At 38.7% G+C, this 22998-nt stretch overlaps 4 protein-coding genes across 4 annotated transcripts; 2 read left to right on the top strand and 2 right to left on the bottom strand.

Moving 5' to 3' along the window:
- Positions 1-208: 208 nt before the first annotated feature.
- tmem127 (transmembrane protein 127) lies at positions 209-2490 on the bottom strand. The gene is made up of 4 exons (XM_057357517.1): positions 2194-2490; positions 1448-1795; positions 1074-1238; positions 209-985 (listed from the first exon to the last, which is right to left on the bottom strand). The coding sequence occupies exons 2-4, from the start codon at positions 1686-1688 to the stop codon at positions 675-677; spliced, it is 717 nt and encodes a 238-aa protein (XP_057213500.1). The 5' UTR covers positions 1689-1795; positions 2194-2490; the 3' UTR covers positions 209-674.
- A 648-nt stretch (positions 2491-3138) lies between these two features.
- Positions 3139-5762, top strand: ciao1 (cytosolic iron-sulfur assembly component 1). The gene is made up of 7 exons (XM_057356685.1): positions 3139-3409; positions 3579-3727; positions 3816-3927; positions 4002-4090; positions 4242-4437; positions 4516-4591; positions 4760-5762. The coding sequence occupies exons 1-7, from the start codon at positions 3274-3276 to the stop codon at positions 4992-4994; spliced, it is 993 nt and encodes a 330-aa protein (XP_057212668.1). The 5' UTR covers positions 3139-3273; the 3' UTR covers positions 4995-5762.
- ufd1l (ubiquitin recognition factor in ER associated degradation 1) lies at positions 5401-8281 on the bottom strand. The gene is made up of 12 exons (XM_057356686.1): positions 8161-8281; positions 7587-7719; positions 7451-7483; positions 7244-7365; positions 6996-7126; positions 6712-6784; positions 6562-6630; positions 6392-6460; positions 6245-6292; positions 6062-6150; positions 5894-5975; positions 5401-5761 (listed from the first exon to the last, which is right to left on the bottom strand). The coding sequence occupies exons 1-12, from the start codon at positions 8161-8163 to the stop codon at positions 5687-5689; spliced, it is 927 nt and encodes a 308-aa protein (XP_057212669.1). The 5' UTR covers positions 8164-8281; the 3' UTR covers positions 5401-5686.
- Positions 8282-8582: 301 nt separating this feature from the next.
- cdc45 (CDC45 cell division cycle 45 homolog (S. cerevisiae)) lies at positions 8583-16264 on the top strand. The gene is made up of 18 exons (XM_057357021.1): positions 8583-8744; positions 8968-9027; positions 9906-9998; positions 10091-10228; positions 10313-10465; positions 10545-10603; positions 10704-10752; positions 10877-10938; positions 11023-11073; positions 11157-11276; positions 11517-11648; positions 12821-12919; positions 13018-13179; positions 13356-13494; positions 13657-13740; positions 14722-14840; positions 14921-14997; positions 15802-16264. Exons 1-18 carry the CDS (start codon positions 8694-8696, stop codon positions 15864-15866), a joined length of 1713 nt encoding a protein of 570 aa, XP_057213004.1. The 5' UTR covers positions 8583-8693; the 3' UTR covers positions 15867-16264.
- Positions 16265-22998: the final 6734 nt, after the last annotated feature.

Genomic DNA, 22998 nt, shown 5'->3' on the forward strand with positions numbered 1-22998 from the left:
TATATATGTTTTTAATGTGTTAGGGAGATTGCACAAGCATTTGGTATAACTACACCAGCATTTGTGGGTTACTACTGAAATAAATACAATTATAATTTGATACCTTGCAAGATAAAATCAAGTTTCCACAAATGAAAATCAAAGAAAATAAAACATAACATGACAAAGGTGGCGCTCTGAAAGCCTAAAATGTTGAATAGCATTTAAAAAAAAAAGAGAAGTTAAAGATGATGAAACATAAAACAACATAGAGACTTTCATAATTCCCCAAGTTTAGTTTACCAAAGAGGCTGTAAACACATCTTCAATAAGCACAGCGACGCTTCGCAAGTCTTTAGGTAATAAAGCGTGCCAAAAATATGTTTTATTTTTCTAAATCTGTGTGGGAGTTTTCGCTGCCAGATACATGCAAACTACCATCAGAAATTCTATAAGCACTGCCATTATTATTCTCTTTGTTTTATTCCATGCGCACAAGCTCTGCCAGACGAAAGGAAAACTTTAAGTGTGTGGACGAAGGCGCTCCGGAATACTGAATATACATATATTACTTTTTATAACGGGAACCTAAAATCTGTACGTCTCTCAGTCTTTTCAAGGCTAATGGTGGCACGTAAGGGCAGAAGTGGCGTCGAGCGGTGAGCGCGCGTGGAGAAAGAAACAGCGGGTGGTGATCAGGGTGTGTACGCAGGTGGAGGCTGAAACTGGTTGGCGATGTCGTAGTCAACCGGGTATGTTTCATTGCTGTCCTCCATCTCTGACAGGAGCTCCAGCGCTTGCTCCTCCTCCTCGGTGGGGTAATGACGGAGCAGGTTGGCCGCTGTGGCTAAAATTGAAGCTCCGCCAGCACCGGCCACCAGGTAGAAGCTGATGGCAAACGTGACGTAGATGAGCGAACCGTGATACTTCTTGTGTTGCTGTTGCAGGGACAGGATGAGTTCAGAGGCCCAGTAGCAGAAACCGATCACCGTGGCACACTGGAGCACTAGAATACAGAAATATTATTGATACCATTCAGGAAAAAAGACTAAAACACATCTGAGGACGACAGGCTGAGTTCGGTGCCTTCGTACCTGTGAGAATGTGAGCGAAGGCGTATCTGCGTGTGATCTTCAGAGCTGGATGTTTGGGTCCAAAAACATCCAGCAGAAATGCGGTCAAGCTGCACAGAATACCCAAGAAACAGAAAGCAGCAATGACCCTAAAGAGTAGAACAGACTGAGAGTTGATGCAGAAATCTGTGGGATAGAATTAAGAAACAGGTTGTTTATTCACAGCAATAAATATGTCTTTACATTAATCCGTGTTGTCTCCAACGAGGCAACGACCTATAAATGTTCAAATCTCACTATTATACACACAGTGAGTGTATAGTTAAGTGTGATACCACACACATTTGTATTGTGCACTACGTGCATATGTCCATTCATCTACCCATGATACCAACCCTCAATAAGTTTCTCATCGATGTATCCCAAGACGTCAGTGACACCGAGCTCTTGTCTGGGGCAGCTTCCTCCGTGAACACGGAGCCAGGCTGGTTCTGCTAGAGCCGTACACAGTGCAGTGATGGAGAGAGCCCCGGGCAGCGCAGACGCCAGGCTCCGCTCTGGCTGTTTGGGTAGAGCCGTGCCCGCCCGCCTTCTTCGGTTTCCTGGCACAGCTGTTCCCGGAGGTACGGCGTACATGATAAACTAACTAAAAAATCCCTGAACAACCGGTAACCAAAGGGACGGTGGACAGCTTCTGCCGGGCACTGCAGCTGAAAAAACTGACGAAATATATTTTTGATGATCTGGGGAAGAAAAATATAGGGCATCAGGAATCAACAAATAATAAATATATCATTAAATAAATGTTGGACTTTATGATATTGATCACTAATTAAATAAAAGACACTGATAACAGAAGAGCAGAACAGACACATTTTACAAAAAAGCCTGAACTCATGAGAATTATTGATCATTTATTATTTGGCATATGTTAAATTATTACTCACTGATCAGAACAGAAATATAGACTTGATCAAAGAACAGACTGAATTAAGAAATGACAATCATATATTTTACAAATAATCTGAGGATTAATTGGTTTTTATTGTATAAAAGATGAATACAGTGAATTGTTCACAGCTATTAAACATAGAAGCAATAACGTGTATATATATAGTGGTTTTTTTGTCGATATAGTTACCTGTTCTCTGTGTCTGAAGCTCCTCTGACTGTAATTTTAATCACAATTGATAATTTGTGCTTGAACTGGCCTTAAATCTTAACAACACACACACACAACCTATAAAAAATCCCACAAAATATAAAACACTCCTCTAAAACAAACGCACAGCTTGGATTGTTTCGAATTATTCCGCCGATCGCCGTTATATTAAAGTCATTTCTCTGTGCTTTATAGGTTATTTTCGGATAAAAACATAAACAATAGTCCGTCTGCTTCCTCAACCAGACGGAGAGCGATTTTCCTGCCGTCTTCCGTTTCCGGCATTGTAAACCAATCAGCGCCGTCCCCTCTGCTGACGTCAGTCCTCGAGCACTGATATGATGTGCTTTCTGAAGTATTGAAACTATTCTCTGCATGTGATGCCGTTTAAAACTTTCCCTTCACAATGAACAGAGAGAAAAGTCAAGAAAATCCACACAGATAAACCCTGTTTATTATTTAAACAAAAGTTTCAACAACTGTTATTTTACGCTTTGGCAGCAATTAATGCACAATAATAATAAAACAGTCCCAATCCTGGAACTAGTTTTCATTCAACAGAAAAAGAAAAGTGCACGTATTTATTCATATAGCTATATTAGATTAGAATACATTATTTTCAAGTTTATTGTTGAATTTATTTTGTACAGGGCAAATGAAATACAGAATCTAACCAAAAGTGCGAACAGAAATATGTGGTCAATAAAGATTTTTATGGAGTGCAAAGAAGCAAAGACCAGCTCCATGCAAATGACAAGATTTGTACAAAGAGAGAAATCATGACTGTTGTAATTCCTGTGTATTGCAGTTTTAAATACTTGAATATATTTCATTTTGATAAATAATTCATTTTTTACTGGTTGTTTTTATTTTCTGCTGGTATTTCGGTGCAGTTACAACATCCGTCCTGGTGGCGTCGCTGTTGACATTGGCATTGTCAGCAAACCAGTGAAGAACACTGCAGGAAGTTGACAGGATCTGATAAACACATCAGACAATATTGGTACAGACAGTTCTTTATATATTATATAAGCATTTATATCACAGATTCATATTGAAATGAAGGCATTAGAGCTTCTGCAGAGGGTAAGCGCGCACCCGGACTCGCGCTGTTGGCATGTCTCCTGGAATCCCGCGGGCACGCTGCTGGCGTCATGTGGCGGTGACCGGGCGATACGAGTGTGGGGTAAAGAAGGTAAAACTCACAACCTGTGTTTCACAGACACGTGTGACATATGCACTTAAAGACTTTGCACGTGCATTACCTTGGAGTTCCATGCTGTATGAATGGCACTTCAGTATGTTATATAGGAACTGACTAAATGTTTTTATGAATGTAAAGATGTGTTGTTGTATTTTCACAGGTGACAGTTGGGTGTGCAAGTGTGTTCTGGCTGATGGACATCAGCGGACGGTCAGAAAGGTGGCCTGGTCTCCCTGCGGGAAGTATCTGGCATCGGCCAGCTTTGATGCAACTACATGCATCTGGAAGAAGACCAATGATGATTTTGAGGTTTGTCTTTCAGTTAGTCACATATTTATGAACAGGTAAAACAGCTTTAACTTTCTGTGAGTCTGACGTGTCCGTCATGTGTTTACAGTCGCTTACAGTGTTGGAAGGCCATGAGAACGAGGTGAAGTGTGTGGCCTGGGCTCCATCCGGAAGCTTACTGGCCACCTGCAGCAGAGACAAAAGCGTGTGGATCTGGGAAGGTGCGTGCGGTCAGTGATCACGTTTCAGGTTTGAAAAAGTGCTATGAATGATAAATACCTTATTTTTCTTCCAGTGGATGAAGAGGACGAGTATGAGTGTGTAAGTGTGGTGAATTCACACACGCAGGATGTGAAGCATGTTGTTTGGCACCCCACACAGGAGGTACAACCTTTATGCATCTAAGCTTATTACCCAATGTTCTCTGTGCCGTATGTGCTGCATTTTGTCATCATTTTAACCTGTTTGTGAAAACAAACGGCAGATGTTATACCTTCATAACTTGACAAACGATGAACCCCATTTGCTTTCACAGATTCTCGCTTCAGCCAGTTACGACGACAAGGTGTGTATTTATAAAGAGGAAGACGACGACTGGGAGTGTCGAGCAACACTAGAAGGACACGCGTCCACAGTCTGGAGTCTGACCTTTGACCCTGAGGGACACCGATTGGCTTCGTGTAGTGACGACCGGACTGTGAAGATCTGGAAGGAGTCCACACCTGGAGATGGTAAGATCATTAGCTTTTATATGATTTTCGTAGGTTTACAATGACATAATCCTCTTTTTAACGATGATGTTGTTGTAGGTTCATCAGATGAGTCTTGGAAGTGTGTGTGTACTTTGTCTGGGTTTCATGGGAGAACAGTGTATGATGTCGCATGGTAAGATGCTTTTATCCAACACAGCTGCACATTTTAAGTACATGCATACATACATGATTCGAAACCCATGACCAAGGCATTGGCCTGTCCGTCACTACTCTTTAACAAGTGTTTTTTATTTTAGATTTTAGTGGAGGTTTGTTTCAATATGTTTACTCTAATGTCAAGGTGTCGTCTGACCCGGGCTTTGGCCACAGCATGTGGTGATGATGGAGTCCGTGTGTTTGAAGAGGATGTCACTGCTGATCCAGAGCAGCCCATCTTCCTCCTGTCGGCCCAAATGCCCAAAGCTCACAGTCAGGATGTCAACTGCGTGGCCTGGAATCCAAAGGAGCCGGGACTCCTCGCTACCTGCAGTGATAACGGAGAACTTGCTATCTGGAAATACAGCGCTGACACCTGAGCTGGTGCAAGAAGAGATGCTTTTCCTCTGTTTGATAGATGTTTGCTTTTGGTTTATTGTACGTGTTCAATGCTCTGGTCCAGTGACAACAGACTGACAGTTTCTGCAACAATTCATGTTAATGTTTCCATCAAGGGAACACTTGAACAACACTTTTTACTGGTTTTTATATCGCTTGTACTTAAAAGAGTTTTTGCATCAAGACTGAAAAGATGTCTTGAATTCCTTCCTGAAACATAGCTTTGTGCTAAAAGCGCATAAACTCTTAATAAATATTGTCTACATAAATATGTCATAGAACTTCAGCTGACAGGTTTTTAAATATCTTTGTCTGTGGTGGATCCTTGAGACTCAAGTAAATCTAATCATGTACATGGCATATTTTCATATTAAAGAAAAAATCAGATGAATTCCAGCGTAATCTTTATTTAAATTATTTGGAGAAATATGCATAGAAATGTACTAAAGAAAAGGGTTTGGTCAATTAAAAAAACAATATTTTCAAACCATTAGCAAAACAACGTTTGTAACGTTTTTCAAAAATGTCAGAAAAGTCGGGTCCATATGGAAATCCAGGCATATGTCAAATGGAGTAACTGTCCATACGGAGTCTCTCGCTCATTTACGTGAGAATTCAGAAACAGCACAAATAACCAAACAGTAGATGGAGTTTTTGGATGTCATGTGTGCATTTAGGGTTTTCTGCCTTTCTTTCGCAGAGACTGTCCTTCACCAGAAAACGCGATGAAGTTACTCGCAGAATCATCCTGGACACAATTAAAAAAAAAAACATGATTAAATAATAGAGTGTTGATTTGTTTAATATCAGTCAAACAAACCCTGCATGATAATATTTGCCCTGTAAAGTCTCTTTTTTTTTAAATGTATAATTCACTCACCGACTCTATTTTGCGGGGCTGTTGTCTGGAGTTACGAATGAAGGTGATCCGTCCGATTTTGAAATCATAGTTAGGAATTCCACTGCACGGGGAGAAAAAAAATGAATGATATATTGACAGCACATTTTAAATTGTGGGTGGCAAGTTAAGGTAAGACGGAAGCAATACCGTTTGATATCGCTGGGATCAATGGGTGCTGGACTGGGCTCAATGCCTTTCTTCTTTCCATCTAGACGATTCCCAGAGCCTGTAAACGCCTGTGAAGTGAAACCGGAAGGTATTTTAAACACAGAGATCAGGTTTTTCATTAACAAAAAGATAACATTCAATTTCATAATCACAGCGACGTACTCTAAAGCCCATGTCCATCTCATAGTCGCTAGGATCTGGCTCCTCCTCCTGCCCCAGAGTGAGAAACCGTGTAAGTCACACATGTACAACACAAACAACATGTTTGTAAATGATAACACTAAATGCATGGCTGGTGTGAGAACATACATCGGGTTCTTCAGGATGCTGCATGTGTCTCTCTGGTTCTTTATAACCAAGAGGAGCATCAAAGTCCACCTGATGGGAAGGAAATGAGTTATAAAAGGAGACTGTGAGCATACTTAAAAGTGAATGTAGGCAGCAAGTTTCTAAATAGTGTATAAAAGAAACAGCCCTACATTCATATCACACTCGATGATGGACACAGCCTTGTCTGGTTTGGTCTCCATGACTCGTAACTCATAGATCTGAAAGACAGTAAGTGGTAGCTTATGTTTGCTGCTGCAATTAGAAGAAAATCACTTTATGTGTACAACTATAATATTCACCTTTTCATTATAGTTAATAGCAATCACATCTCCTGTGGTCAAACAGGCAAAATTCCTCAAAGCATTCTCTAAACTGTAAATATCAGAAAGAAAACATTGTTCAATATGCACATCAAGATCCACTTATGAGCAGATATCCAGATTTATTAAGGGATGTTATCTCTCTACAAAAATTGTTGAAACTTTGTACTATGTAGCAGTTGTAATGCTATTGCCAACCCCTGAATTGCTTTATTGTTTTCCTCAATCATGTCGCTTTCGATAAATGCATTGTTTTTACTCACACAGCTTTGGGGTTTGTGATATCAAGGAAGTCTGGACTCTGGGGCTGAAATTTGGAGTATGTGGCCACCATGAGGTTGACGCTCTCCACCTGGACCAAACCCCCCTCTTCCAACAACAGGTTCTGCATCATCTAAAGCAAAATCGGACGTAATCAACATCAGTATTTTACAATTCTTGATAATCTTGTGTTATAACAATGCACATATCAAGACTCCAATAAAGGTCTTAGAATAATAAAGGTTTGTACCCAGTGGGGGAGATAACAGATGCCCTCATCCGCCACAAACTCCAGAACTCCACAGTGAGTCATTCTGTCTGAATTCTTGTTGGTGAGTTTGAACAGCATGGGGTATGTGATGTTAAGTCTGCCTGAGAAGACAAAGCTGTTCAAATTAACACACAGGACATAACTAATGGAGTGAATTTTATGCTTAACGTAGTGCAACTGACTTACTCAGCTGGTCCAGAGCAGACGGAGGCATAATTACTGAAAAGACACAAAATTTGGTCAGTTAAACTGAAGCCACCAAACTGTACAAAACACAAGAAAGAGCCCATTTAATCTTCACACGTTTTAGATCATGACCTACTCTTTCCTCCTTTCTCCACATCAGAGCGGTCATTGGGCCCAGCCAGCATGGACACAGAGTAACAGCGGTACTGTGTGGAGAAGCGGTTCTGGAAGACCCGACCCACATGAGGCTCAAACATGTTTAAGGAAAACTGATGGGGAAACAGAACAGATCCACTCAGAACAAATATGTATATGCCTTTAATATACAATATTCATCTGGGTGTATATGGATATATTATTTGTGTTAGATAGACAGACAGATATAATGTTTAAACTTTAAATATATTTAGGCAAAATGAGTCAACAACATAGTAACAATTAGCATTTTACATCGTATGTTATTGCAACAATTAAGACAAACAACGTCTTCATGTATTATTCTTTTATTTAACTGTCTTTAAAAAAATAATCTGCTTAATAAACACATTTAAATGTAAATTCAACAATAAACAAATAATACGATTTTTGCCACAATGACACTGCAGCTTTCTACTGCTCTTAGCTTAGCATCACATCACCATGTTTAACATCTACGACAATAAAAGACGCATGATGATAAACGTGACAGCAGTTCGACATCGATTACATACCATGTTAGCCGTTTATCTGCTTGACAACGATAAAGGAAAAAATACTGATTAAAAACTCAACAAAAAACAACAGCTTGCTCTCCTTTGCTTCTGAAGTGCTTCTGCCGGAAGTGACGCAAAAACACAACAAACGTTTTAGCCAATCACGTCTCTCTTTCATCCTTCGAAACACGGCTCCAACCATGGAGCAAATGATGTTTACAAATATTTATTTATTTATTTTTATTAAACAAATTTGTCATGTTTATACATAAACCCGAAAACATGTGAAATTTCATTTATTTTGGTACCTGACACTTCTACTGGACGAGGGTAAGGACCGCCTCTGCTCAAATGCCATTGGTGAATGTAACCACCTGTCACTGTAACTCGCTATTGTATTGGTTAGTTGCACAAGGGCGATTTGGCGCCACTGTCAAACACGGACATCTCAGTTTAAAACAACAAGCGCAGCATTTAAAGCGAGAACAAACGGCGTAGTCGTAGCTTAGTAAAGTTTTATATGTAAGAAGTGTATAAGATTGTTTTTTAACATGTTTGTTACCGATATTCGAAAGGAATTTTATGACGTCGTCGTGAATCAGGCGAGTAGTGATTGTTTTTGCTCGTGTGTGTGGTTGCTGGCAGCCTATTCAAACTTACCGATGTTATTATTATCGACTTATTAATATCTACAAGTCCTTATAATAATCAATATAACAGTTTCATGAATATGTATTGGATATGGTTTGTGTATGTATATGTTTTTAACGGGTTTTCTTAAACGTGCATATGATCGACTTTTTGAATTTCCCTTTTAACATGTAGAGAGTGGCTCTGCTGGTGTCTCCTGATATTGACGCTCTCTGTGCCTGTAAAGTGTTGCAGGTTAGTCATGTATCTGTTATTGTGGGTTCTTTTAGGTTTAGTAATACGTTTAATATGCTTCTATTTGTATATTTTATATACAAATATTTATTATAATACAAATATATGAAGTGTTTGGTTCCAAAAGGAGAGAATTGCGTTTTTAAAAGTTTTCAAAAATCATGTTTTTTATTGTACATTGAAATTAATACTTAATTAATATATTTAAGTCATAATAACTTAAAAATATATTACACAAAACTTACAAAATAAAACACTATAAAAACATGATAACATAATAAAAACATGATTTTTAAATAAATAATTGTATATTTTTCTTAGTTTATTTAAAGCGTTTGTCATTATATTATTTATACTGCTATTTAGGTTTAGTTTTTAGATTTAATTTATTTCCACTTAATAATTTTAGTTCCTCAGCTTAAACTTATTTAATTGAAGACTGAAATGCAATAAAGGAATAGTTCACTCAAAAATGAAAATTCTGTCATCATTTACTCACCCTCAGGTTGTTTCAAACCTGAATAAATTTCTTTGTTCTGTTGAACACAATGTGCGATATTTTGGGAACACAAACAGTTCTGGGGCACCTTTGACTACCATTTAATTTGTCCTACTATGGCAGTCAATGATGTCACAGAATTGAAAATGGCTAACATTCTTCCAAATATCTTTCTCTGTGTTCATCAGAACAAAGTCATTTATACAGGTATGAAATGACATGAGGCTGAGTGAACGATGACAGAATTGTAATTTTTGGGTGAACTATGACTTCAAGTGTTATTGACCAATAAATAATGCCCACCTACAGCTGATCGTGGGACCGTCCTGCCAGTTTACAGTTTTGTGTTTGTCTTGGTTTCTCTGTTTGTTTCGCACAGGCTCTGTTTCATTGTGATCACGTCCAGTACACACTGATCCCAGTCACGGGATGGCAGGATCTTGGCACTGTTTTTATGGAACATAAAGATCAGGTAGTTCAAAATGACTCCCAGCGTTTATATGCAGATGCCATGAAGGTCATGATTCAATCAGCTTTTGTACGCTTTGTTACTTTTTTTCCTAGTATCAGTATTTTGTTTTGATTAACTGTGGGGCAAATGTGGACCTGCTGGAGACCCTTCAGCCTGAGGAAGACTCCGTTTTCTTCATCTGTGACACGCACAGACCTGTAGATGTGGTCAATGTCTACAATGACACTCAGGTGCTGACATACATCGGCTGCTTTCTTCACACTCATGTGTTTTGTTACTGTACAGCAGTATTACAATATTTCCTTCATTATCAGATTAAGCTCCTGATAAAACAAGACGATGATCTCGGGGTTCCGTCCTATGATGACATCTTCCGTGACGACGAGGAGAATGAAGACGGTGATGATTCTGGAAATGAGAGCGACGGAAGCGCAGAGCCTTCTGGGAAACGGCGGCGTTACGATGAGGCGCGTTTATCTCTCACGCAAGACGAGTCACTGGTTTCCTCCTTTTTTCTTTTTTTAATACTTGTGTTTATTGTTTCAGGGAGCTTTGGAGAGAAGAATCGAGCGGCAGCGTGCCAGACGTGAATGGGAAGCTCGCAGGTTGTTGTTGAAGAGATCTTAAAATGTTCATTCTATAGTTAGACATCCAGTTTGTTTTTGTGTAGTATTTCACCTCTAAAGCGTCTTTGTGTGTTTGCAGGAGAGAGATTCTGTTTGACTATGAGCAGTATGAGTTTCATGGAACATCAGTGAGTAACCACAGCGGATTTATTTTAGAAAAGCAAGCTCTGACTGACATGAAATACCAAAAATAAAAAGAATCAAGGAATGTTTCCACGCTGTTGTTATATTTATGCGTTTGTTTCTTTGCAGGCAGCACTTGTGATGTTTGAACTGGCGTGGGTCATGTCTAAAGACACCAAAGACATGCTGTGGTGAGCCTCATGCTTTCTGACCTCTAACAGTCACAGTACTGACCGTACGTGATTTAAACTGAACACTGACACTTTGATTGACAGGTGGACTATTATTGGCCTGACTGATCAGTGGGTTCACGATAAAATACCACAGTAAGAATCTCATTAACTTTTCTCAGACTTTCCATTGACATTTAATGCGATGTGATGTAACGTCAGCTGTATGTGTCCTTTAGCATGAAGTATGTGACGGACATCGCTACTCTTCAGCGTCACGTGTCCCGTCACAATCACAGAAATGAGGATGAGGAGAACTCGCTCTCCATCGACTGCATGAGGATCTCTTTTGAATACGAGTATCCTTAAAGTGTCAGTTGTTTGTGTGACAGTCACGATGAAATTGTCTTAAACATCAGTCACTGCCTAGAAAGGAATCGAACTCGATACCCAGCCCTAGTGTGGAATGCGGTATATAATTCACTTTTGATCATGTTTTGCTTTCCCATGCTGTGTTTCTTATATTGTGTACTTCTGCGTTCGTGCTGTGTGTATGTAATAAGTATGCGTGGTGACCCTTGACCCCGTCTGCCTGTCAGTCTGAGGTTGGTGTTGTACCAGCACTGGTCTCTGTACGAGAGCATTTGTAACTCCTGTTACACCTCCTGCAACTTGAAGCTCTGGTCCATGAACGGCCAGAAGAAACTCCAGGAGTTACTGGCAGATATGGGGTGAGCGAACCTGGACATAATCTTTGAAATTGTATTTCATGTGTTATTTATGCAAGGAGTTTAGTAAACGTTACTACGGTAATTTGTGAAAATTTGAGGATTTCTAGGACTGGGTATTGTGTTAAACAACTGTAATCTTAACCGTTTTTCGTACAAATTCTGATGACAAACTTTCTATAAAATAGCAGCAACAGCAATTTGGGTGATTCTCATGAAATCTTGGTTTCAAGATGTCAAACATAACACTCATATTGACAAAGTTCATTTTTATTCATTTAAAACAAGGTATGACATGTTTAAAAGCATTCATTTCAAAACTTTAACACGATTTTGAACCTTTTCCAAAAAAATTCTCATTACTGTAACCATTTAAAACGGTCGATCCCGTAGCATGTTTTTCTAAAAAAAGTGAAGCCATGATGCCAAAGCAAGTTTTTATTAATCGTGCATAATAAGACCTTGATGTTATACATTTTAATAGCAAATTACATTAAAATAACTTTTTTTTTTATGTGAAAATACCTGTATCGTGTTTAATGAGCATAAAAAAGTTGTGTACACAGCGTGACGAGAGAATATTAAGCTTTTAACTAGAACAATATAAACTAATCTGTTAGGCTGTTTGAAAGGTACTAGTAGATGTGTTCTTTAAGCATAAAATCAAACTTAATGTAAATATATTTGTGTGTGTTTCAACAGTCTTTTAAAAATGTTACGGAGAATGGCAGTCATTGACACTTCTTTTTTCCACTATTTCTTCATTTTTATTACACATGAATAATCTGTGAGTGATTCTTATGTCCTTTTTTTGTCATTGAAGAACATGCAATTGTTTTTTCAGAATTTTTTTATTTTACTCGGTTTAAATTAAAACAATTGGGAAGTGTTACGGTAATGAGAATTTCAGCAGTAAAAGCACTAAAATACAAAACTCATTCCTTTCTATGTTAAGATTTAGTATTGTGCAAGGTAGAGACCGCAGTTACGTTCATGATCATTTTTTGTGTTACCGAAGTATACGTTTACTGCCATGGTGTTTAAGTGGTTTCGTGAGAATGACCCATCTATTTATGTGCATGTTCAGTTTCACTATGCCTGTTTTACAGTGTCTCTCATCTGATCGGATTCTAACCTTGTATGATCGGATTTCTAAATGAATGTTTCTCCTCCAGTCTTCCACTCAAACAGGTGCGTCAGAAATTTAACTCTATGGACATGACCATCAAAGAAAACCTGCGCGAGGTCATTGAGGAATCCGCCAATAAATTTGGGTGGGAGTCATCAATTTCCGTCATGTGGTAGTCTAGTCAGTCAAAAATAAAACCTGCATGAGTGATATCAACAAATGTGTGTCGTTTATTGTCCTCAGCATGAAAGACATTCGCGTCCAGACGTTTGGCGTACACTTTGGCTTCAAGAATCGCTTCCTGGCCAGCGATGTGGTTCACGCTGCTGCCGCCTTGCTGGAGAACGTGGAGAAGGACGAAACGGCGACGGACAACTTCATCAAAGCTCTGGACTGTCTGTCCAGGTATGAGCGTAAATTGGTTTATTAATTGATTTAATAGTGTATTGATCTGATTCTCTTAGAACAAGTAAGAACTGGAAAAATCAGTGGTCATCATGTGTGGAAAGAATCGACAGAGACAGAATTTACAGTTTTAAAGTTAAGCGTGCAGTTTTGGTGAAATATGTTTTGTTCTGTAGGAGTAATCTGGAGCGGCTGCATCTAGGCATCGATCTGGCCAAGAAGAAATTAAAGGCCATTCAGCAGACGGTGGCGAGCTGTATCTGCACAAACCTCATACTGTCACAAGGACCTTTCCTCTACTGCCACCTGATGGAGGTCTGAATCAAACGTCCGCACAAGTCCTCATCATAAAGAGACACTGACTATACACAGACGCATTTACTGTCAACTGTCCACATCTTTCATTCGCATTGGTTGAGTAAAACCCAAACACAATTTGTCATTTTCAAGGATGTGTTTTGTCTTGTCTGTCTGCAGGGAACGCCGGACGTGAAGCTGTTTTCTAAACCTCTGGCTTTAACTCTGCTCTGCAAATATCTGCTCAAAGCTTTTGTCTGCTCTGTAAGTTGAACAAAAACATGTTTATCCAAGTCAGCGTTGGCACTCTTAGGACAATATGTGTCTGTAGATGAGTCCTATAGAGCAGTGGTTCTTAAAAAATCAAGTACCACCTTTAATCAAATTAGCCTGATGACCGCCATAGAAAACACATGAATAAACACTCAAATTAATAGGTAGAGCCTTGTGATTAGATAAACTTCGTCCTCCAGTTCTAATGTGTTATTAATAACACAAACACTTCTTAATTTACAAGCTGTTTTCAAACTAAAGAACATGTTTTTCTTTTTTTTTTCTCAAGTTAGTCAGCAGTAATTGACGCAAAACCCTTTTCTGTAGTGCACTATTAACACGGCTCTGTAAATTACTCTTATGGGGGATTTATTAGCTTTGTGGGGACTTGCAGAAAGACTACAAACCTTTATTAAAGAAACACAGAAGATAAGAATAAATGCATGCATAGATATGCAGAGAACAGCTGTCTATAACAAACAAATAGCTAAAGATTATAAATGGGACGGGTGTGTTATAAGGTGGTGGTTATAGGGTCGGTTTTAAGGAAGTCTGTCTGGTTTTACGTGCGCTTCATTGATTTAACCTCGAGTAGATGCAGACGCGTGTTGAATTAGCGCTTTACAGCAACAACAACAGCTTTAAACAGCGGTTCAAGTGCAGAAATACATCAAACTTAATTTACACGCAGCTCGTCGGAGAGAGAGAGAGGGAGAGACGCACAAGCATCTCTACCTGAGTTACATCAAACAACGATAAATAAACAATAATTCATACAACTATATTCAAACTGCACATAGGCTGAGATGTTTTCCGTATTTATTGCATTTGAAATTGTATTTAAAACACGAAATGAATGTATAGTTTTTAATTTCCTGTCGTGTTACGAACCACTAGGGGTCTCTCTGTGTACCACAGTTTGAGAACCACTGCTATAGAGGTCAGCGCTCATTGTGTTTCTGTTTTTTGTAGACGAGGAATAAGCGCTGTAAGATCCTGCCGTTGATAATGGCCTCTCCTCTGGATGTGGAGAAGGGTACACTGATGGTCCTGGGAATCCCACCGGAGTCAGACACTTCTGATAAGAAAAAGTGAGGGTTTTTACAGGGATGCTGCAGTCACCTCCTGTCAAAGCTTGAGTCCGAGTTTACGCAAATGTTTTTGTCTCTAGTTTCTTCGGCAGGGCTTTTGAGAAGGCTGCCGAGAGCACCAGCTCCAGAACTATACATGATCATTTTGACACATCCAGTAAGTCACCACACACACACACACACACACACACACACGGGTGATGATCTCACACACGCCGCTAGAGGGCTGTAAGACATCTTGGATTTGCAACGATTCAAGATCATAAAGAATAAACATTTCTAGTGTTCATGTTAATAGGTGGATTCCAAATGAGTGAAAATACTTGACGGAAAAAGTCACCCTCATCATTTTATATGATGTGGCTGGTTTCTTTGAGATTTTTGTAATTTTGAGTAACCGGAAAGTCGCATTTTTCTCCCTCAATTCTTATGATCACAACAATAATGTGTATGTGAACCTTTTTGATGCCATTTAGCATATTACACTGCAGTCCAATGAAATGTCATGCCACCTGTCCACACTGTTGTTATCACATTGTTTATCAATTATTATTATTATTACCAATATAATGTTTTGAGGAAAGTTGTTGAATCATGCAGGTTTAGTTTTTAGTATTACTGCAGTTGTTCGACATGATCTATTCTGTTGGATCTTGGCCGTTTTCCCATGATTTCTGTCAGTATAGTGCCAAATACCTTCAGCTTTGCCAGACCCCAGAACACATGCACATGTAACAGTATAGACATACACACGATGGTATGAAGGCGGACACATTTATTCTCAAGATGTATATTTTTATCAGTTATTAGTGAATTGAACCTGTGTAACGCACATTTGCGTTATACTATAATGAATCTTTCCATTGCATACTTCTGCATCTCAAACCTGATAAAGTGACGGGTGTATATAGCAGGGATCAAATAAAAATGTGCAGCATTCTTTTTAAATCTCTCTCTGCAGTTATTGAGCTGAAGATGGAGGACAGGGGGAAATTTTTGGATGCTCTCATCACCCTGCTGTCATAAAGACCCCGTTGCATGCTGGGAACGATAAACCGCCCACAGAAACTGTAGACAGAAGCTGGGTGTGTGTGTACGTAGGAGTTCTCTTCATCTGATTTGAGAATTCATACACACGCGCACACTACGTTCGTTGCTCCACAAATGGAATTTTACACCCCTTGTGTCAACGTGACATTTGACATGTTCTCAGCCAGTTTGGTGCCAAATACCTTCAGAAAAGTTCAGCTTTTATACCATCTAGAGACCATCTAGAGACATCAACATCACCTCAGTCCAGCTGGTGTTTTGGTTGTGGGCTTACAGACATTCTGAGACTTTTGTATCTGTACAGGATTTTACTGTGTTGTAGTGTTGTTGGTCATATAATTTAGTATTTTGTCAGTGTGTGTGTTATAAGAATTTAATAAATGCTTTTTATAAATGTTTAAATATTTGTTTTTTTAAATGGGAATGGTTGGGAATTTAAAATGCACAATTTAAAACTTGGTGTAGTGTATACAGTATTTTCATTTTTGAAAAATGTACGGTATTACTATCTTAAAAGTACAAAAGTGACTTATTTTGGAGTGCAACAGGATGTTTAGTGTGTAATATGCTAAAAAAGGAAAAAGGCTTAAAATGATTCTTCAGCTATTTATGTGAAAAGTGTGGTGACGTGAAAAGCTGATGGGTGGTAAAAGGAGAGGGATTTAAACAAAAAGTTATGAAAAATTGTTTAGAATAGCGTGCATAATAAAATACTGATAAATTAGTTTGAACATAATTTCTTCACTGTTTTTTTTTTCAGAATTAAATTGTGTGTAGAAATGTCAGATGTTTTGCAAAAAAAATCATGATTTTTATTTTTGCACGTTATTTCTGTCATGTGTTCTTGACGGCACTGGAACAAATCTGTCTTCCTCTCTCATGACTGCAGACGAGATCTCTTCTCTAATGACTGGGTGGATTTGTTTGTGTATCATCCAGTAGGTTATTATCAAAGTCTGAGCCCACTGTTTATCTTTCTGCCCCGTTTCTCTTTTCCCTCTGTCTCTCACGTCTCTGTAAATGTGCACAGTAACATTTCGTAACAAAACCGATCGTGTAGAGTAACTACAGGTTGTGGTTATAGTTGATGGGCCTGAACACTGCTAGGGAATTGCAGAAAGAATTTATAGGGTGTTGCGGGTGAAAGCCCAAATATTGAAAAACCCAACTAAACAAAAGTAGAAATGTTGCTTTTGCCATAAACCAAACCGTTTAGCCCTATTTTAATCAATAAATAAAGCTATAAAAGCACTTGGGATAATATAAAATGTGCATGAATAATAGACAAATAGATAAAAGCTCATTCAAAATATAAATTACACTTGCGAGTTAATAGTTTTCTGACTTAACAGAGTTAAGAGGCGATCCCAAAGAACTGTGATATTCTAAGTTCATCCAAACAGGACTTTTTGTCCACCACACAAACCAACCAAGAGTGAGCAATAATAAGAGATGATCCGCCTCTGAGAAACACTGTTGATAACACCGGTGCTGTTGTTCTTTCCAGTAATCCGCTCTGCTGGGATGTCATGGATGGGTTAGATATATTCGTAGTTATTCTGTTGGAAACATTACTGTAGACAACAGGACTATGATAGAAAACCACATCTGTCCACACTGCTGCTGTGCTTTTCAACAGCAGATCGCCTCGTTCTTTATTTCAGCCATGTAGCTTTGCACATGTTTTCTTTCATTCTGCACTTCAGTGGTTTGATCCCATGAGGATTAGCTGCTCTGGAGAACCACGAACAATAGAAGCATCTCTGTGTGGCCGAGAGAGAGAGAGAGAATGTAAAAATGTGAGAACACTTTAGATGGTCACTTTTTCTTGCAATCTGTTCTGCTCGTCTTTGCATTTAATCTGCTTGTCTTCAAGTTTGTAATAACTGATTTATGATTTTATCTTAACTTTTTATCAAATGAAGAATCAAAATGTCTGTTTTGAGGTCATCTATATGCTTTTGGCTATTTAAAAAAAAAGGAGAAAAATCTTTTGACATAATAAATGACATGCCAAGATTTTATTCGATTATTTTAGTTTTGCTCTTCAACATGTTCTTGTGTCTCACTGCGAAGTTTTCTTTCTAATTTTCAAAAGAATTCATTCTGGCTACATTGAAACACAAGTGTATGAGTGACCACGCTTGTAAACCTCCAAGAAAAGATGGTCACACATCCGTCCTGCCGATCAGCCAATTAAAACTCTGTCCAACTGAGAACACCGCAGCGGACGTGTGTGAGGTCTTGGATCCATGCTCTGTTAAATGAGAAGAATGTTATTTCTTTTGTTGTAATGAAAAGCTGGAAATCTTGAGCTGTGTTACAGAAAAAATACAGGAGGGAGGAAAAGCGAATAGTACGGCTGTGACTGTTCCGTAAGATGCTTTCCCAGCAGGAGGTTAAATCCACATCCACTCTCATTTACTTTAACCTGCAGACATTCCATTTTTCATTAAGAACATTCCAGAATCAGACATTCCTGAACCTGCAGGGATCGGTCAGCGCCGCCAATCAATGTCCCTATATATAAGAAAGAAAATCACAAGTTTGAAATCTCAGGACGACTCATGAAAATACCAAAACAACAATGAGATGAAATAAAGAACAAACAAAAAGCCCCCAGTAATCTGATTCGTGTCTCCTTCAGAGTTTCAGGGGATTTTCAACAACATCTCAAACTGTACTCGCAATCTCTTCAATAAAGTATGAAATCAAAACTTTCTTGTAAAACCCAATGATCTGAGTCATTTCACCATAATGCATTTTTAACTGCGTGTTATCAATCGTATGATGTTCATATTCATCTTTTTTTACAATCAAGAGACTCACACACAACTGTTACACTAGATAGAAACATTCAGTGATGCTCATGAAGGCAACAACATTCATTTCTTCATTCAAACCTCTGAAAAGTTTTTTGGTGTTGTTTTGTTTATATGTTTACTTTTTCATTTAGTAATGTTTTTCAGAAGCTATTCAAATACATACATGTTTCTCAGGAAATAAAATATGTACAATTTACACCCCAAACCATTTTCAGAGGTGTACACCCACCTGACTTTAAATGAATGGTGTTGACTTTGTGGGCAGCACTGGATGTTTCTATCTATTGTAATAGTTGTGTAATAGAGTCTCTTGATTGTCCTCGGATGTAAACGGATGAATCTCAACATCATACAGTTCCTGCTGGACATGAGGCAAATATACAGAAATGCTGAAAAAGCAAAGATTCTGGAGGACCTGGATGATTTTTCTGAAGATCAGTGGACAGTTTAATGACCGGACAAACAAGAAACCCTTAAACAACTATGACTAAACATCAAAACTCTCCTTGACTGTTCTGGTAACATCATACAATATTAATAATCAGGGGGATGTCGTCGTTTGACCTGGACTGTTTTGAGAAATTCTGTTATTATTCTTTGGTGCGAACTTCATGTTAACATTTCTTTCTTAAAATAACTTGTTCAGGGCAGGTCTAAATTAATAACGTTCTTTTTCAAAATTCCGCTTGTTGTCCCCAAATTTTCAGCCTTTTCTAGATTCTGCAAAGGGGTTCGTAAACTCTTGACTTTAACTGTAAATGAGCCGTAAGTGAGACCTTCATTCAAGAATGCCTCCGCGTCCGTCCACTCCTTCAAATGTTCTTATCCTTGCAGGGGCTCCAATGACTCGTCACGTTTTGGTATTTTCATGCGTCATCTTTCCTTGATTATGATGACACTCCCATTTTTATTGCATTATAACACACACACACAGAGTCCCTGCCCCTCCTCATCAACTTCCTTCCTGTTTCCTGTTCTGCTGACCCCTAAACAGGAAGTCTGATCGTTCTGTTGATCTATAACAGTTCTGCATCGTAATCAACCTCACATAAACACATCCCAACACAACAGAGTCTTGTTCTTGTTTGTTAATTCACTTTACAGTTGTCCATGAGCAGAGCTATCCCGAAATCTGGAAACATGGTGTGAAGAAATGCATTGAGATCAATAGCCTAAAAACAGTCAAATAATCGAAGATCATTCCCGGGCTTGATGCAAATGAGGTGAAACACGTGTAGTGTGTCACGTGATGCTGGAAAACCTTGGAATTTTATCCTCACGGTTTCCGGTCAGATCGTTTGATTGACAGCGGGAGTGTGGATGGTGACTAATCTGTCTTCAATGGTGTGAATCAGAGTGAGAGGTTGTTCACAGCGGACCGTCGCCGTAGCGATGGAGTGGGTGATGATATCACAACTGGTCATTAATGAGAAGCGGGAAATTACTTCTGACCTTTGGAGAGCAGATGTCAGCACCGTTGTCACGGGAACCTCATTGTTGGGTCACAGTATGTGTGACAGAAAGTGATACGGTGAACTTGCATATAGAATTTTATGAATTGACAGAAGAAAAGCTGAATCGCTCAGATGTTGCTCTTTCATAGCTCACGGAGTTCTCAGTTAGATTTTGGTCTGAAAGTTTAAAGCTTTTCTCAGATGTTTCTACAAAAATTAAACAAAAGACCAACTGAGGTAATCGTTGACATACAGTAAGAGTGTAAAGATGTGCAATGAATGTGTAGCTCAGATCATTTGATAAAAAAATTATATATTAAAATCTTACACTTTTGATTGATTGTGATATATTGGCATATCTATACACAGTTTAAAGGGGTCATATATGACACGACTTAAAAGAATATTATTGTTTGTTTTAGATGTAATGCCAAGTGTATACAGGATTTAAGGTTCAAAAACGCTGTATTTTCCACATACCGTGTATTTGTATCTCGCCTCTCTGAAACGTGCAGATTTTTTACAAAGCTCATGGCTCTGAAAAGCGAGGTGTGCTATGATTGGCCAGTTAACCAGTGCATAGTGATTAGCGTGTGACGGAAATGTAACGCCTCTTCCAAAGTAATTGTACTGACAGGTACGCCCACCTTACTTGCGTATACATTTGGGCGGTCTTAGTCAAATCAGACCACCAACTGATGTAGATTTGTGGGGGTGTGGCTACACGAGGTGTTTCAGGCAGGTCTGTGTGAGCATTCGCTTTTACATAGAATGCATCTTTTGTTCCCACACTTTCATTTCTGCAATTTTACTTGTCTAATACATGCATGGGCAACTTATAACACACCATAGACACAGAAAAACACGTATTCGCTCCATATGACCCCTTTAAGACATTGTTGAGATCTCTCCTGGTCACAATAAAAAAATCATAAATGGTCTCCAATGGCTCTCCATTTAATCTCATTACTATAAACAAATGAGATTTAAATTGAGATTTTTATTTTCTGGTGTAATACGAAAATATGATCACATTAAATCAATCAATTTTAAAATACTTTATCCCAGTGCAGAGTAAAAACATATCAAGACTGTCAGTCAAATATCAGTAAATTATTTGAGGTTGATTCCCGTCAAGAGATTAAACACAGTAAAATTGTTGTGGTGTCCATGACGCGAACTCGGTGGTGAACGCTGCCACGTTTCCGGTGTTGTGAACAATCAGGTCCCCCCAATCAAAGTCTGTGTAGGACCCCAAGAAGACAAAGAAATAACTTGTATTGAGGACTCTGTGCCTGATTAAAAACCCATCATGAGATGTCATAGTGACTGCCCTGATTTTACGGGGAAATTGCTTAAATATTTATTTCACATTTTAATTTATTTAATAATGTATACATTATAAAATGATTGAATATTAATTATTGCTGAACTGTTGTCTAAACTGATCCAATTGAGCTGTCTACATTTTCTTTCTGTCACTTTTGGGGGTTTTATTAAGTGCTTAAGTTAGTGATAATGTTCCAAAATTCGTCCGGAATGGAGATGCATTACATTTGTCTGCTTTTGTGTTCTGCAAAAAAAAAACATTGACAAAAAATGACACAAGGGTAAGTCAACATGAATTATAATGGTTCCACATTTGTCTGGCCTGACGTTTCATTTGTTTGTATTTGTTTGTTTATGTGATTGTGTTTGTGTTTGTGTTGTGAGCGCAGTGACTCTTTTCTCACATTCTTCTTCCTCATTTCCCCCGTTTTCTCCCCCAACCGTGTCTTGGAATGTCTGCCGACGGGTCGTTCATTGTATTCATCCATATGGCAGCATTATGGGGTCCTGTCACCAGGCAACAGCAGGTTCTTTTGCGGTTGCCATGACGAAGATTCTTTAATGACGTTGTGACTGCCCCCATGCTCCTCTCTTCATTATGGATGGAAGATCCTTTTAAAAAGTCTGGGCACCTCCCCCAAACACCCTCCTCAACACCCCACCCAAAACACACTCGTTACAGTCTCGTAACCCTCTCTGCCTCCGGAGGGTGACTGGAACTAACAATCCCACAATGGCATGTGAAAGTGCTGCTGTAGATATTCATACAGAGTCTATTGTGTTTGACACTCACAAGAGAGTTGGGGGGGGCACAGTTCTGTTAACAAACTTATAGAAAACCTCTTCTACACTATATGCTCGATGAATGCTGTAACATCTAAAGTAATTCGTTTTGTTTTGTCAGATTTATTATTTAATATTCCTGAATTCGTTTTTTTAGTGACTGGTAATATCTATGACTTTCAGTTCGCTCAGTTGGCATTTGTGAAATTTACAAAACTTAAACTGAGACAATTGAAAAATGTAGATCCAACAAGTTTTAATTTAGAGGAGAGAAAATTTTCACAGTGATATCCACAAATGAAAGTTGATTGACTTTCCTGCACAACAAAAGAAATTTGAATAATCTATTGATTGAATTAATATCTTACTAACCCAAGCTCCTAAAAACAAATAGATCAAAACATACTCTAGCAATTGAAGTACTTTTGGTTACATCGCACAACTCTTAACAACATCTGAATTCAACGCACCAGTGTGTGACCGGTTCATGTAAAATTGACAAGTAAAACCAGGTCATGGAGTTTCATGTGTGACTGACGTGTTTTTGCTGCTTTGTGTGGCCATATGACCAGTTAAGCCTCAAGCATGAAGGGTTTGGAGACCTGAGTAACAGTTTCACAGAGCACACTTCACTTCTGACTGCGCACTCTTTTCATTTATTCACCTCTCAGTTCTCATGTACTGCAGCAGGTGCTCCTTTACAATTTGAAATGTCAT

The sequence above is a fragment of the Triplophysa rosa genome, linkage group LG17 (genome assembly GCF_024868665.1).
Source record: "Triplophysa rosa linkage group LG17, Trosa_1v2, whole genome shotgun sequence".
Lineage (NCBI taxonomy): Eukaryota > Metazoa > Chordata > Actinopteri > Cypriniformes > Nemacheilidae > Triplophysa > Triplophysa rosa.